This window comes from Cryptomeria japonica, chromosome 5 (assembly GCF_030272615.1).
Source record: "Cryptomeria japonica chromosome 5, Sugi_1.0, whole genome shotgun sequence".
NCBI classification, from domain to species: domain Eukaryota; kingdom Viridiplantae; phylum Streptophyta; class Pinopsida; order Cupressales; family Cupressaceae; genus Cryptomeria; species Cryptomeria japonica.
In genome coordinates, this window is record NC_081409.1 from 473,807,703 (window position 1) to 473,820,246 (window position 12,544).

The 12,544-nt window shown below is 35.7% G+C and overlaps 1 protein-coding gene across 3 annotated transcripts in view; it reads left to right on the top strand.

Moving 5' to 3' along the window:
* The window catches only part of LOC131049900 (pathogenesis-related homeodomain protein), a 173,256-nt gene that overhangs the window by 15,904 nt on the left and 144,808 nt on the right, over positions 1-12,544 (top strand). For all 3 annotated transcript variants that reach the window (XM_057984001.2, XM_057983993.2, XM_057983985.1), the window contains exons 3-6: positions 7,382-7,547; positions 7,779-7,902; positions 8,542-8,654; positions 8,809-9,201. In XM_057984001.2, coding sequence (XP_057839984.1) covers positions 7,382-7,547; positions 7,779-7,902; positions 8,542-8,654; positions 8,809-9,201 — 796 coding nt within the window. The remainder of the gene's footprint in view (positions 1-7,381; positions 7,548-7,778; positions 7,903-8,541; positions 8,655-8,808; positions 9,202-12,544) is intronic.

Consider the following 12,544-nt stretch of genomic DNA (forward strand, 5'->3'; position numbering starts at 1 on the left):
AAAACTTGTGAGCTTGATTGACCAATTTTTTGATGAGTACTTATTGTTTTTTTGGCAAGTACTTGCTAGAAACTTGGCAAGTTTGAGTTGAAAACATGGTAGACGTGCAGGATGCAGCAAAAATGCTTTGAAAACACTCAAAAAACACTTAAAAAATGTGTTTTTTCCCCTATAAATCTAGCCACCTCCTCACACTTTGCACACAATGTCATGAGTTCATTTGGAGGGGCCTAGCTAGTCTCATAGCGGCATTTTATAACACCCAATGTCAGTTTTGTTTAATTAAATATTGCCTTAAATAAATTAATAATTTTATGGAAAATTTATTATAAATGAAATTATAATTGAAATTTCCTATATCCTTTTATTTAGTGCTTTTTGTTATCGACTTGAGGTCGTCTCCTCTTTACTACGACACACAACCTTTATAAGGCATGCTTGGTGCGGGGAGCAACATGCTTGGATAATTTGGATATCGCCTTTGTGCACGACAGGTTGTGGAGACGATCATCTCGCAACCTGAACAAGGTCAAATCGTGAAGTGTGGAGGATTTCCGCAAGTGGAAGGAATAGAGTGTAGATCGAGGTAAGGTAGATATAGAACCAGGCACAGTCGTAAGAAGATAAGGAGCCCTGTGGACCCATTGTTACAATAGGGAAGTCGATTACCTGCCTTTGCTTTGTCTTTGATAGGCAAAGCCACAAGTTTGTTGTGATTTGAATCAATGCCACAACAATTAGATTATAAGGAGGAGGCGCCATGGAAAAAGGATCAATATAGTTTGATTGGATTCTGTACATGATCATCAGAAGACGTGTATTGGGATTGTAGTGCAGAAGGAGACCAACTTGATCAAGATTAGTGTTTGGGGTGGCAAGCGATGATGGCCAGAAGATCATATAAGATACAACAAGCACACAAATAGAGACGGGTACCTCATTTGTATTTATAAAGTCATAACGATTCCATATTCTGATGTTAGATGCAAACAAAAAACTTTTTCCTGTACAAAGAGGCTCTGTAAATTGTGGTATTATGATTGAAATAAGATTGTTCTCTGAAAGCTGTTTTGAATACTTCAAATCTGTGTGAGTGTTTTTGGGGACATGGTATCTTTCACACAACTCTCTTGCATCCTTTGGAGCTAATTGGAAGGATTTGTAGGTGAATTTGAAGGGCAAGTTAGTAAATTTTTTGTGCAAGCATCTAAATTCATTTTGGCTCCTACAATCTAGTGTGTAGGTTAAAAACATTTAATAATTTTCTAAAACTTAGTAGTATTTTGAAATTTACTTTAAAAAATTGGATTCATGACCATTTTTTTTATTCATTTATGCTGATTTTTTTGAGTAATTCGTTGCTTTTCTATACATTTAAAAAATAATATAAAAAATAAACCTATTTTGGGAATAAAATGAATAGGTTAACATTATATTAAGTTTATGTTGATGTAAACTGATTTATGTTGATTTATATGAATTTCAGGCTAATTTTATGCTGATTTAGAGTATTTTATATTGAATTTTGACTTTTTTTTTGTATTTAAAATTAAAATGTTGTACTTTCACTTTGTATTTGTAGGTTAGATTCAATGGAAAATAAGAGAGGCCTTTGGATTACACTTAGACTTAGGCTCAACACGATTGACACTAGTTATAGGCATGTCGAACTGGAGCTAGATACCTTGCTTGAAACGCTCGGGACAATTGTTTGCATTATATGCTAGATGCTATAACATGGAGGCATAAATTGCCTCAAATACCATCTTGTGGGCATTACTCATTGTGATGCACAAAAGAGGTAAAATGAGAGATGAGTGCACACCTTGCTTGAAAATATGTTGGATAGGGATCAACACTTGGGACAATTGTTTGCATTAGATGCCAATATCTATATAATGGAGGCATAATTCATATTGTAGGCATTACTTATCATGATGTGAAGCCTTGTACCAACACTACAAAAGAGAAAAGGAGAGATGAATGCACATCTTGCATTGGTAGAAGAGAAAAATTACAAAGGGAGAAGACAAGGGTAGCCATAAGAGCATCCATAGCTAGTTGTCATGGTCCTCAAATGCAAGTAGAAACAAGTGAAGCACCGACATTTGAAGGCATAGTGGGCTCCTTTCATGGTCTACACATATGAACACATCAACATCCACTTCATCTACTTCAAGTAGAGCGCCTAAGCACACACCGCATAACTTTTATGTATCTAGAAACATACTTGTAGCACAACCATCATTGGAAGTTACAGGGTGGAATAGTGAAGTGCATTAAGAAGTAGATAAGAGATGTGCCAATTTTTGGTACTTGAACAATCTTCCTTTCAATGTGGTGAATGGTACTTATTGGGAAAATTTGGTATCTGCATTGATAGTAGCAAGAAAAGGCTACAAGGTAATCTTCTGCGAAAGACTTAAGTGGGAGGTTGCTCACAGATGCTATTGAAAAGGCAAAGTTAGTAGTGGAAGCAAAAATGAAGTAATGACACAATTATGGTTGTACTATTCTTTTAGATGGGTGGACAGACGTAAGTAGCTTCAAATGGTGAGGTATATTTTTGAAATCATTGGATGCCTTTGATAAAGTAAAAAATTAGAAACATTGAGTTTAATGTTGAAGCTGTCATGGAAGTGGGCATAGAGAATGTAGTTCAAATCATAATTAACAATTCAACATCATATGTGGTAGCTAGGAGATTGCTCAAAGAGAGGCATCGGTAACTCCTTTGGACCCCTTTGCAAGACACATTGCCTTGACCTTATTATGAAGGACATAGGCAAAGTTGATTGGGTGAGAACGGTTGTGGATGATACAAGAAGCCTAACAAAATTTATCCTTGGGTTCTTAATTTGATGAGAGATCTCACCAAAGGGAAAGAGTTGATGTGATTTGGTGTCACAAGGTTTGCAAAGATTTCCATTACATAGCAAAGCATTATTGGCTTGTTAAAACAGATGATTGTGTGTCCAATATGGCTAGACTCATCATATTCTAAGAAACTTGAAGGAGAGAGGGTTGCAAGGATAGTCTTTGATAATCTTTTTGCACAAAGAGCTATGAAGATCGTGAAGGTAACCTCAAAACTCCAATTTTAAACTCAAATTGAATATTTTATTTTTTAATTTTAGTATTTCATTTTAACTTTGTAATTGTAATCATTTCGTATTTGTAAATTGTGTAGGCATTCTAGCCCTTGGTGAGGGTTCTCTTGTTTGTAGATAGGGATCAAAACCTAATGGGTTACATGTATGAGTCCATGGATAGGGTGAAAGAGTTCATCTAAAACAATTACAAGGGGGGGACAACCTTAAATTTGATCCCATTTGGGAGATCATTGATCAGAGGTGGAACAATCAACTCCACCAACCCATCTATGCATTAGGGTATTTCCTCAACTCCAGTTTTTTCCATTCGGATAGCTTCTAAGATCCTAATGGAAAGGTTATGTAGGGCCTCACAATATGCATTCGAAAGATGACACCTTAGGTTGAGGCTAGAGATCTCATTATTGAAAAATTGCACAATTACAATACTAGTAGGGGTAAGCTCTTTTCTTCAGAACTAGCCATTTGAGAAGGAACTACTCAGTCCTTTATTGATAACTTGATAATTTGATAAAGTATGATTTGTTTACTAACACTTTAATATTTTGTTTTGTAGGATTCTTGATGGATATATTGGGGTGCAAATACTTCAAATCTTCAAAAGATTAGCTCTCTGCATTTTGTGTCAACCTTGTAGTGCATTCGGCTGCAAGTGCGATTGGAGTTTGTTTGAGGTCATCCACATGAAAAAGAGGAACAAATTAACTCAAAAATGCCTCGATGACCTTGTCTTTGCGCAATACAACCTTTGACTTCACACAAGAAGGGTAGAGGACAAATTAGAAGAGGTCATTGATTTGGATGACATTGATCCATAAAGCGATTGAATAGGGTGGGATGAGCAACCCCCCTTGTCTATTGTAGATGAGATTCCTGATTTTGAGAAGCATACAATGGAGGATGTGGGTGCAACAGAAGGAGCTATAGGATTGGAATTTGGATGACAATGATGAGGTAGAGGAGTCATTGCCATCTACTAGCAGGATGAAGGTTGAGCTAGAGCCACAAGCACAACCTTCTATGTTGAGCTAGGAGCCATAGCAAATTCCAAGGATTAGAACCTCAACCTCTCCCCAAGTTTTCACTAGAAAAGGGAAGAGGAAGATGTAAAATGTTGTATTTTCAAGATGTAATTTATGAGTAATGATGATGATTTTCAAAGGCAATCATCATAAATTCTTAACAGTTGTCAACTATTTGTTGTATCACAATTTTGTACGATGATGTGATATTGTACTCAATTTATATTTTGAAGGCTAGGGGATTTAGTAGGTAGTTTGTAGACATGGGGTAGCCAAAAATTGTCTATGGGCGAAAGACAATTTATGGCTGAATTTTTTTTTTTTTCTGTTGGGTTCTTGTAGTTATTAGTAGAATAAATTAGTTATAATTAGCTCCATGACTAAGACTTGTGTTATTTTAAGTCAAATATTGTAATTTTTGAATTGCTTGTCCATAAATTCTTTTTCCTACTTGCCTTTTTGATGTTCATGTTATTATGAATCACTTTCATAGCGATCTGCATTCCTTTAAATAATGATCCCTCTTGCACACTGGACCCTTTCTTGATTGCATGTAAGATATAGACTATGTGAGGAGGTTTTGCATTAGGGAAGTTTGCATAAACTTGGTCTTATACTCGTTTCTATCCTTGTAAATCTATTTAACTTATTCTAATGAAGGCTGTATAGTCTAGGAGGACTTGGGACACGTAGGAGTGCATAACTCCATCAAAACTAATACATGGTTTTCATGACTCTATTAATAGCGTAGTCATCAGCTGGAGAATACCTGGTAGTAACATGGCAGTCATACTCCTCTTAGATCTTTTCACACACACATTTGGTGGCATCTACATTGACACATTTGTTCTGTATAGACAGTTAAAATGTCATTCCCTAGTAACGATGACAGAAAAGAAAGTGATAAATTATAGTAATGTCCACAAATGACCGACAGTAGGTCAATACACTCAAGAGTATAGATGTTTATAATAGAAAGTTCTAGGAAGATAAACCTAGAAAGGCCCACAAAGGGGAAGAACAACAGCATTGAAATACAAAACAACACGGAATCTTATTGATCAAGCCAACATTTGTTAGAGCTGCAGTTAGTTTTTAATTGGTCAATGCTTGTCCATCGTCCTCTTGTATATTGTTGTGAATATACCATATTTCATAACAAGTGAACAATTGGATCATAAGTTAGTTATTCAACTAGCTTATTTGTAGACAAGAAGATAGCTTAGGCATTTAATACATCCAACCTCGTAGATCAAGTAAACAACTCTTGCATGATAAAAAGTTGCATTTTAGTTCTTAATGAACTGTCTAACTTGTTTTGTTATTTGTCTTCCCTTGTCCCTTGCACCTTGATATTGTTATCAACCTCAAATCATTCATATTTACACTTTCACTATAACATATTTAGTCAACCAAGTGTGTCTAACCATTGGGACCATTCTGAGCCCTACATTAATGCTATCAAAGCAATCCACTTTGAATCATGATCAGTATCTCAGCTTGTATGCCCATCAATACGAGGTTAGATTATGTCATTATGAGAAGTTAGGGCTTGTGACTAAGCCTTCCTATAAATTTTGCTTGAGCAACCTATGATGGTAGATAGAGTTCTAGAGACACCAACTACAAATATGCTCCAAAGGCTGCTAGAAGATGCATTATGACAACAATAGGAAGATTTTGAACAATACACACACGATAGAGAAAGCATCATAAATCACTTGTCCAATCCCTTAAGTGCTTGTAGTGTCCTCTAGTGAGCTCTTCTGTCTCTAAAGCATTAAGAGTTTCCATACTATACAAGGTACAAATTAATTTTGACATCTCTATTTTTGAATGCAAAGCAGATGCAAATGCTCTAGATATCTGCTTCAATCTCCTTTGTTCATGCTCTATGATAAACCAATTCTTTGGTAGAGAAAAGTTTACTTTCACCCTTCTTAAAGTTTCCTTACTCGCATCCCTCAAGAAGTACATTATGCCGCAATCTATAGGCACCTGGAATATTTTTGTTGAAGTCCTTAAAGAGACCTACTACATAGTTGAGAAATACAAGGATCAATACATCAAGTTTGCAAAATTGCATCCAATAAAGGACCATTTTGTACAAGAGTACATTCATAACTTTATGCTTTAATTTCCAAGCTTTGTATTGAATAAAGTGAGCATAATTTCATTCTCAAGTATAATTCGGGCTTGGGACCATACATCCAATCAAATGGATTTCCTCTAGATCTCCACCCTATGAGAAGCCTATAGATTTGCCTACAAATTTGAGGTGAATGCCAAGTAAAAGATTGAGGCCATCTGAAGATAGTACAAACCAATGAACGTTGTGGTGGAACATAATAGAGTTCTAAGCAAAGGAAAATGAGTTTTATGAAAATTTTAGTATGTGCCTAATCACTAGAAAAAACAATTTAAAACATAGTTTAGAGTTCACAACAGTGGCAATCATTTAGTTGAAGAGCGTTGTGCTATAAAAGCCTTAGTTTTGCAATTGTATTCCATTGATACTTCTATTGTGACACTTGCCAAAGACAGGTAGATCATGGATGTAGAGACTAGTGCCATGGACAATATTGTGGACGTTGCCTTTTCCTCCAACACCGACTTAGAGAAGTAAAGAGGTTGTTCCATTCAAATGTGAGTTAATGGATAATTGACACGCCTTATAGTCAACAATGGAAGTTAGATGAACACCATTTCTCTTGACGTAGTTTGTATGTTGAACTTGCCACTTATGCTTCACCCTCAACCATACACTATTGTATGATTCAGTATAGTTTTACATAAACATATCAACTAGTAATGTCACATGGTATACAAACATGAGTACCATTGTATATCAACTAGTAGTGTCACATGGTATAAAAACATGTAGTGCTTTGTGATTTACCATTAAATGTATATGATGTATTTCTTGGGCAACCATATCTCTAAGATATGATATTTCCATAGGCCATGTAATGAGCTATTAATATAAAAGGTCAACATTAGGTAAATATTATAACCTTAAAAAGGCAAAAGATAATGACCATAACTATAAGGAGATACGTGGTAAGGTTTAAAACTAACAAGTGGATAACCTTATAAAATAGAGTGGTGAAATGGAAGCAATAATGATGTTCATGTTTCATTTGCATTCACTTTTTTTATTAAGCTTCACGTATGCCATAACTCGGAATTATGAACTTGTGAATGGTGGTATCGCTGGAGTGATTTAGTGGATCATTTGCCTTTCAGTCGGGAAAAAATCAGGCCAGAGAAGGAGTTGCAGAGGGCTGAAAGCCAAATTCTGAAATGCAAGCTTGGAATTCGTGAAGCTGTGCATCAGCTTGATCTACTAGGCTCAGAAGGACGTATTGCTGATGCTGTTGTTGATCCAGAAGGACGTGTATTTCATGAACATGTATGTAGGATCTGAACTTGCTTTGCGTGCTACCAGAAGTAAGATTTGGATATTATTCTTCCGTTGTCGAGGATATTTCTTTGTTTCTTCATGATATGGTGCATTAGAACGAACAGTAGCATGGTTTTTCCATATGGAGTAAACATATTGTCTTTTACAATTTATCCTTGAGATTTTGGCTTCAGAGATGTCAGTTATGTACTACTTCCTCTCTTTGACCTTGATTCACAGATTTTTTGTGCAAAATGCAAAACACAAGATACTTTCCCAGACAATGACATAATATTATGTGATGGAGCTTGCAACCGTGGCTTTCATCAAAACTGTCTGGATCCACCTTTGGCTACTGAAAATAGTAAGTGACAATTTGAATTGTTGTGTAGATAACCAGTTCCGATGTGTTTTTTTTTTATTTGTTCTAAGTTGTATAATTTTTGAGGAGTTTGTATGTTTATATGATTTGTTTAAGTAGGAAGAGAAACACTTGTAATGTAAAGTGTGATGAAACCCTTAAGAGCAATTCAAGTTAGTTTGGGTATCATAGGGCTACTGCATGCTATATGTATGTCAAATTATTTTTTTATTGTTGATAGGAAAATTAACTTCGAAAATTTTATTATTCTTTTGGTACCACAACATGCAGGCTAACTAGTATGTTCCCATTTTTAAGTTATTAGTCTAGTTTTTCACGATGGTTGTTTAAATACATCTATTGTGATGAACTATCTTCATTGATCTTAGTAGTTGTTTTCTGAAGTAATTTCTCATCTGATTATTGTTTGTAAGCTCATTATAAGAACTATAGATTCCAGCAGTCTAGCATTTGTTGCTTAATACATGCATGCATTGCACTTAAGTTCCAGGGCATTTTAAGGGATAGAAGCTGTCAAGTATTTTTTGAAAATGCTTTGCCTTAGATCATGCTTAGTTAGGGTATAGTCAATGAATTATTAGTTAATGCAGATCATTTGTTAAGCATCTTTGTTTTTGTCAGTTCCTCCTGGAGATCAGGGCTGGCTTTGTAAAGTCTGTGAGTGTAAGTTGGAGGCACTAGAAGCCATCAATGCTCATTTGGGCACACAGTTCACAGTTGAAAATAGCTGGGAGGTGAGTAGCAAAGAAACAGATTTGTAAGGATGCTATGAATGTCCTAAGCAAAAGGATTGCAATTTGTATGCAATGTAACTCTCCATCATTTGTATTCTATATTCATGTTTTAAATGTTTTATGAATTTTGTGGATACATGTTTAATGTATTCAGGAAATTTTTGCCGAAGCAGCTAAAGTTGCTAATGGGGAAAATATGCCTGTTGGAATTGGTGAAGAATGGCCATCTGATGACTCAGAAGACGATGATTATGATCCAGAGAAGCAAGAAAATAGGAATGAAACAGGCTACGAGATTGATACAAATAATTCCGATTCAAGTGGAAGCTCAGATTCGTCTGACACAAGTGACAATGTATCAGAAGCCTCCTTAATAGATGATCTACATGGATACATCTCTAAGGGAAAGAAGAGGTGCAGATACACTGATGAGGAAAATGGAGAAGATGCCCCAATTTTTTTGGATTCTGATGTGAATGGTGGTCCAGAATTTTCGGTTTCAGGGAGAAGACAACGGAAAGATGTTGATTATAAAAAGTTGAATGATGTAAGTGTAAAACTGCAAGCACTACTTTTTGTATTTAGAGACAACAAAGGATCAGTTATGATGTATTTCATAATTTAATTTATTACTTACATAGCTGTACTCAAGATTGTTTTTTGAAGATTTAAGGTTTTTAAAAATGCTTAAGCTTAGGTCTTGCATAGTCTCATCAGAAGGAAGGTTTTCTTTGATTGACCTTTCTAGTATTTTGTGAATTGCTTGGTGCTTGAATTTCTCCTGTAAATTGCAAGTGATGTTGGTTCCTCTGTGATCCTTAAATGTTCTAGATTAGTTTCTGTTTTAGCCAGCATCAAGTAGTTAAATATTTACAAGGATCTTCAATATAAACAGAATACAAATAAGACCAACTTTTCCCTTATTTAATACTTTTGCAACTATAATGAAATAATCGAAAGCATCCACACAAATAAGAGACAAGATTTTATGTGGAAACCCTTTCGGGAGAAAACCACAGCAAATAGCTGCTTGAATCTACTGTCCAAATCCAGCCTCAGCAAAAGGAAATCATCTTTACAATTATTTGCAGGCACCAACTCACAGGATACGCCAATCCCCTAGAACTGGACACCAATCCAGCAAGTGACGCCAATTTCTAATTTTCTTTCAATGAAAGGTACTGACCCCGCAATCTCTTAGAATGGAAAACACCAACCTTCAAATTACAAAAATAAATATATGTTAACTTCTTGATCTAATATATCTTCACAAATCTGCACAAAACTTGTCCAAGTCTTCACAAAAACCTCTATCACAAATCTTGCATAACTTTGCTCCAATGTCTTCCACAGAAATGAGATCAAATAGAACTCATAAATCTGCTCAAATACTCCTTGCAAATCTGTTTAAATAGACTCTATTTTCTGCTTTTCATACACAAAGACATTCTTGAATTGCTTGTTAAAATAACCCTCAAAGTTCTTCTATTTATACCCTTCAATATACACCCGTTCACCAAAAATTACACCTCTCCAACAAGGTCGGTCAAGGCAGCAAGCATAACATATTTTTTTTTATTGTTTTTATTACTTTGCACAATGTGGGTGCTAGCTCCAAGGAGGTCGTCCTGTTTGGGGACAAAACAAATAAATTAATCAAAAATCAATTTAATTCCCCTTTGTAAGGGGTGGCTCCTATGAGGGGAATCATCCCAAAATAAAATATTATATTTGCATTTTTAACTTCTTTCAAGTATGGATGCCATAAATTAATTGCTTGTGCAGTTTAATAATTAAATTGCCTCTCTCTTTGATCACCTAAATCTCAATCATAGTCCCATAAATTTGGCACAACTTAATCCACCATCCATTATGCCTATTTTTGCCCTTGACATCATTGACAATAATGCAACAATGTGGATATGATTGTATTTACATCATAAATGTCATGCCCCCCACCTTAATTACATTTTTTACACCATCCTTAGGATAAGTTCAGATGTAGGTATTCAGAAAATTGTCTTATTAATAAGACTTCATGGTTTTCTATGATCTTAGACCAAAGAAGTTAATGTACTAGGTGGTAATTATCTTCATAAAGCAAAGATGAAGACAACAATTTTTTTCACATCGCAGGCTAAGCATTCTAAATCTGCATCAATGCACAAACTTAAGTATCTACAGCAATCCATATATGATAACAATGCAGCGAATAGATTAAGAGATATGTAAAGCTTTATGCTTAGGCTAATACATATTATTAAGCATCAACGGGTGCGATTACAGCAATGGTTTATAATTAAAAGACAAATAGACAACTTATTTAGAGTCACAATTTTTACAAGGGGTGGTAACTGCGGAAAAGACATAACCCTCTAGCATCAATTGGGAGATACATATACAGCATATTGATCATTCTAAGGGGATATAACCATCCAGGAGAGCAAGGAAGAAGCAATTGAAGAAGAAAAAGAGATTCACTGCAAAGGGAAAGGCATCGAATCAGACAATAACCTCGCAGAAGCGATCAGTTCAGATCAAAGTTATTAAATTGCAGGCAGTAGCACCATTATTCAGTTGTGGTATGCATGGATAAATATATATGTTCAATAAGTATGCCTGGTATATGAGGGGCACTATAATGCACAATTGTCGACATATTAATTTATGATAATATAATATCATGAGTAATAATATGGAATTCTAAATATCAACAATCAATCATGGTAAAGTGAGGAAGGGAATACAAGGAGGGGTAATGGCTTAGATTCCTCACTAAGCACACAACCTCATAGGAGATGGAGAAAGGCCACATGAGGCCAAGAGGGATGGGATATCCGCTCTTGGGCCTAGGGTAGAGGATTGCTTTGGGCACCCTATAATACAAAGAGGGGGAACTGTTTTGAGGTCCTCCTTTAAGTACACCACCTCATGGTGGGTGATTGATAGTCCCATGTGGCCAAGGGGGTGCAAGATGTGCACCGCCCTTGGGTTTAGAAGGGAAGGATACTCCGGGCACCCTATTGTAGTTTCCCACAAGCCTACACCATGGTTGATTATTGGGTTAAGAAGTCCCAATCATTGGGAGGTAAATAAGGGTGGTATAATGAAGGGTAATGGCTGTAGGACACCTCACTAGGTACACCATGTCGCATGGATGGCAGAAGGTCACATGAGGCCAAGAGGGATGGCACATCCACTCTTGGGCCTAGGGTAGGGGATCGCTTTGGGCACCCTATCATGTCTCCTCATCCTAACCTCTATGGTTGAACTCCATTAATGAATTAGGTATATCATATGAGTAAGATAATGTCCTAACCCTAGTAGGAAAGATCTATTTTATGGATTATGCTTTCAATGATTATCTAACATTATTGTAGGGCTTTAACCAAGAGCTATCTTGCTTTATATTCTCTGGATAAGGGTTATATCTCTAATTATATTATGTTCCCTATTGTATTGGAATTGTGAATATAGGGCAAAATATAGAGTAATTTAAAAAGGGGACATTATAGTTTACTCTATAGTATATCTTTCTTCCTATGATACATCATTAGGACTTTGTTTAAACTCAAGGGGCTTGGCAAGGTAATGATCATAAAATGAAAAGGGAAAACATCATGGAAGAAGCTGCAAAGTAGTCAGCTTAATTTATTATTCCCTTGATGGTATAATGTGGATGTATGAAACAATGAAAGTCAAAACTTCTATTTTTCTTGCCAAGATACAAGACAACTGACCAGTTAACGTGAAACCTCATCATTGATTGGATTTAAATGGGGGGAATAGATTTAGGAGAAGTGTGATGATTTTGTGAATCATCTTGCAATTTGTAGAGTAGTTGCTAGGTTGAACTATGTTTATGCATAGATGCGTTCTCAATATTAGTT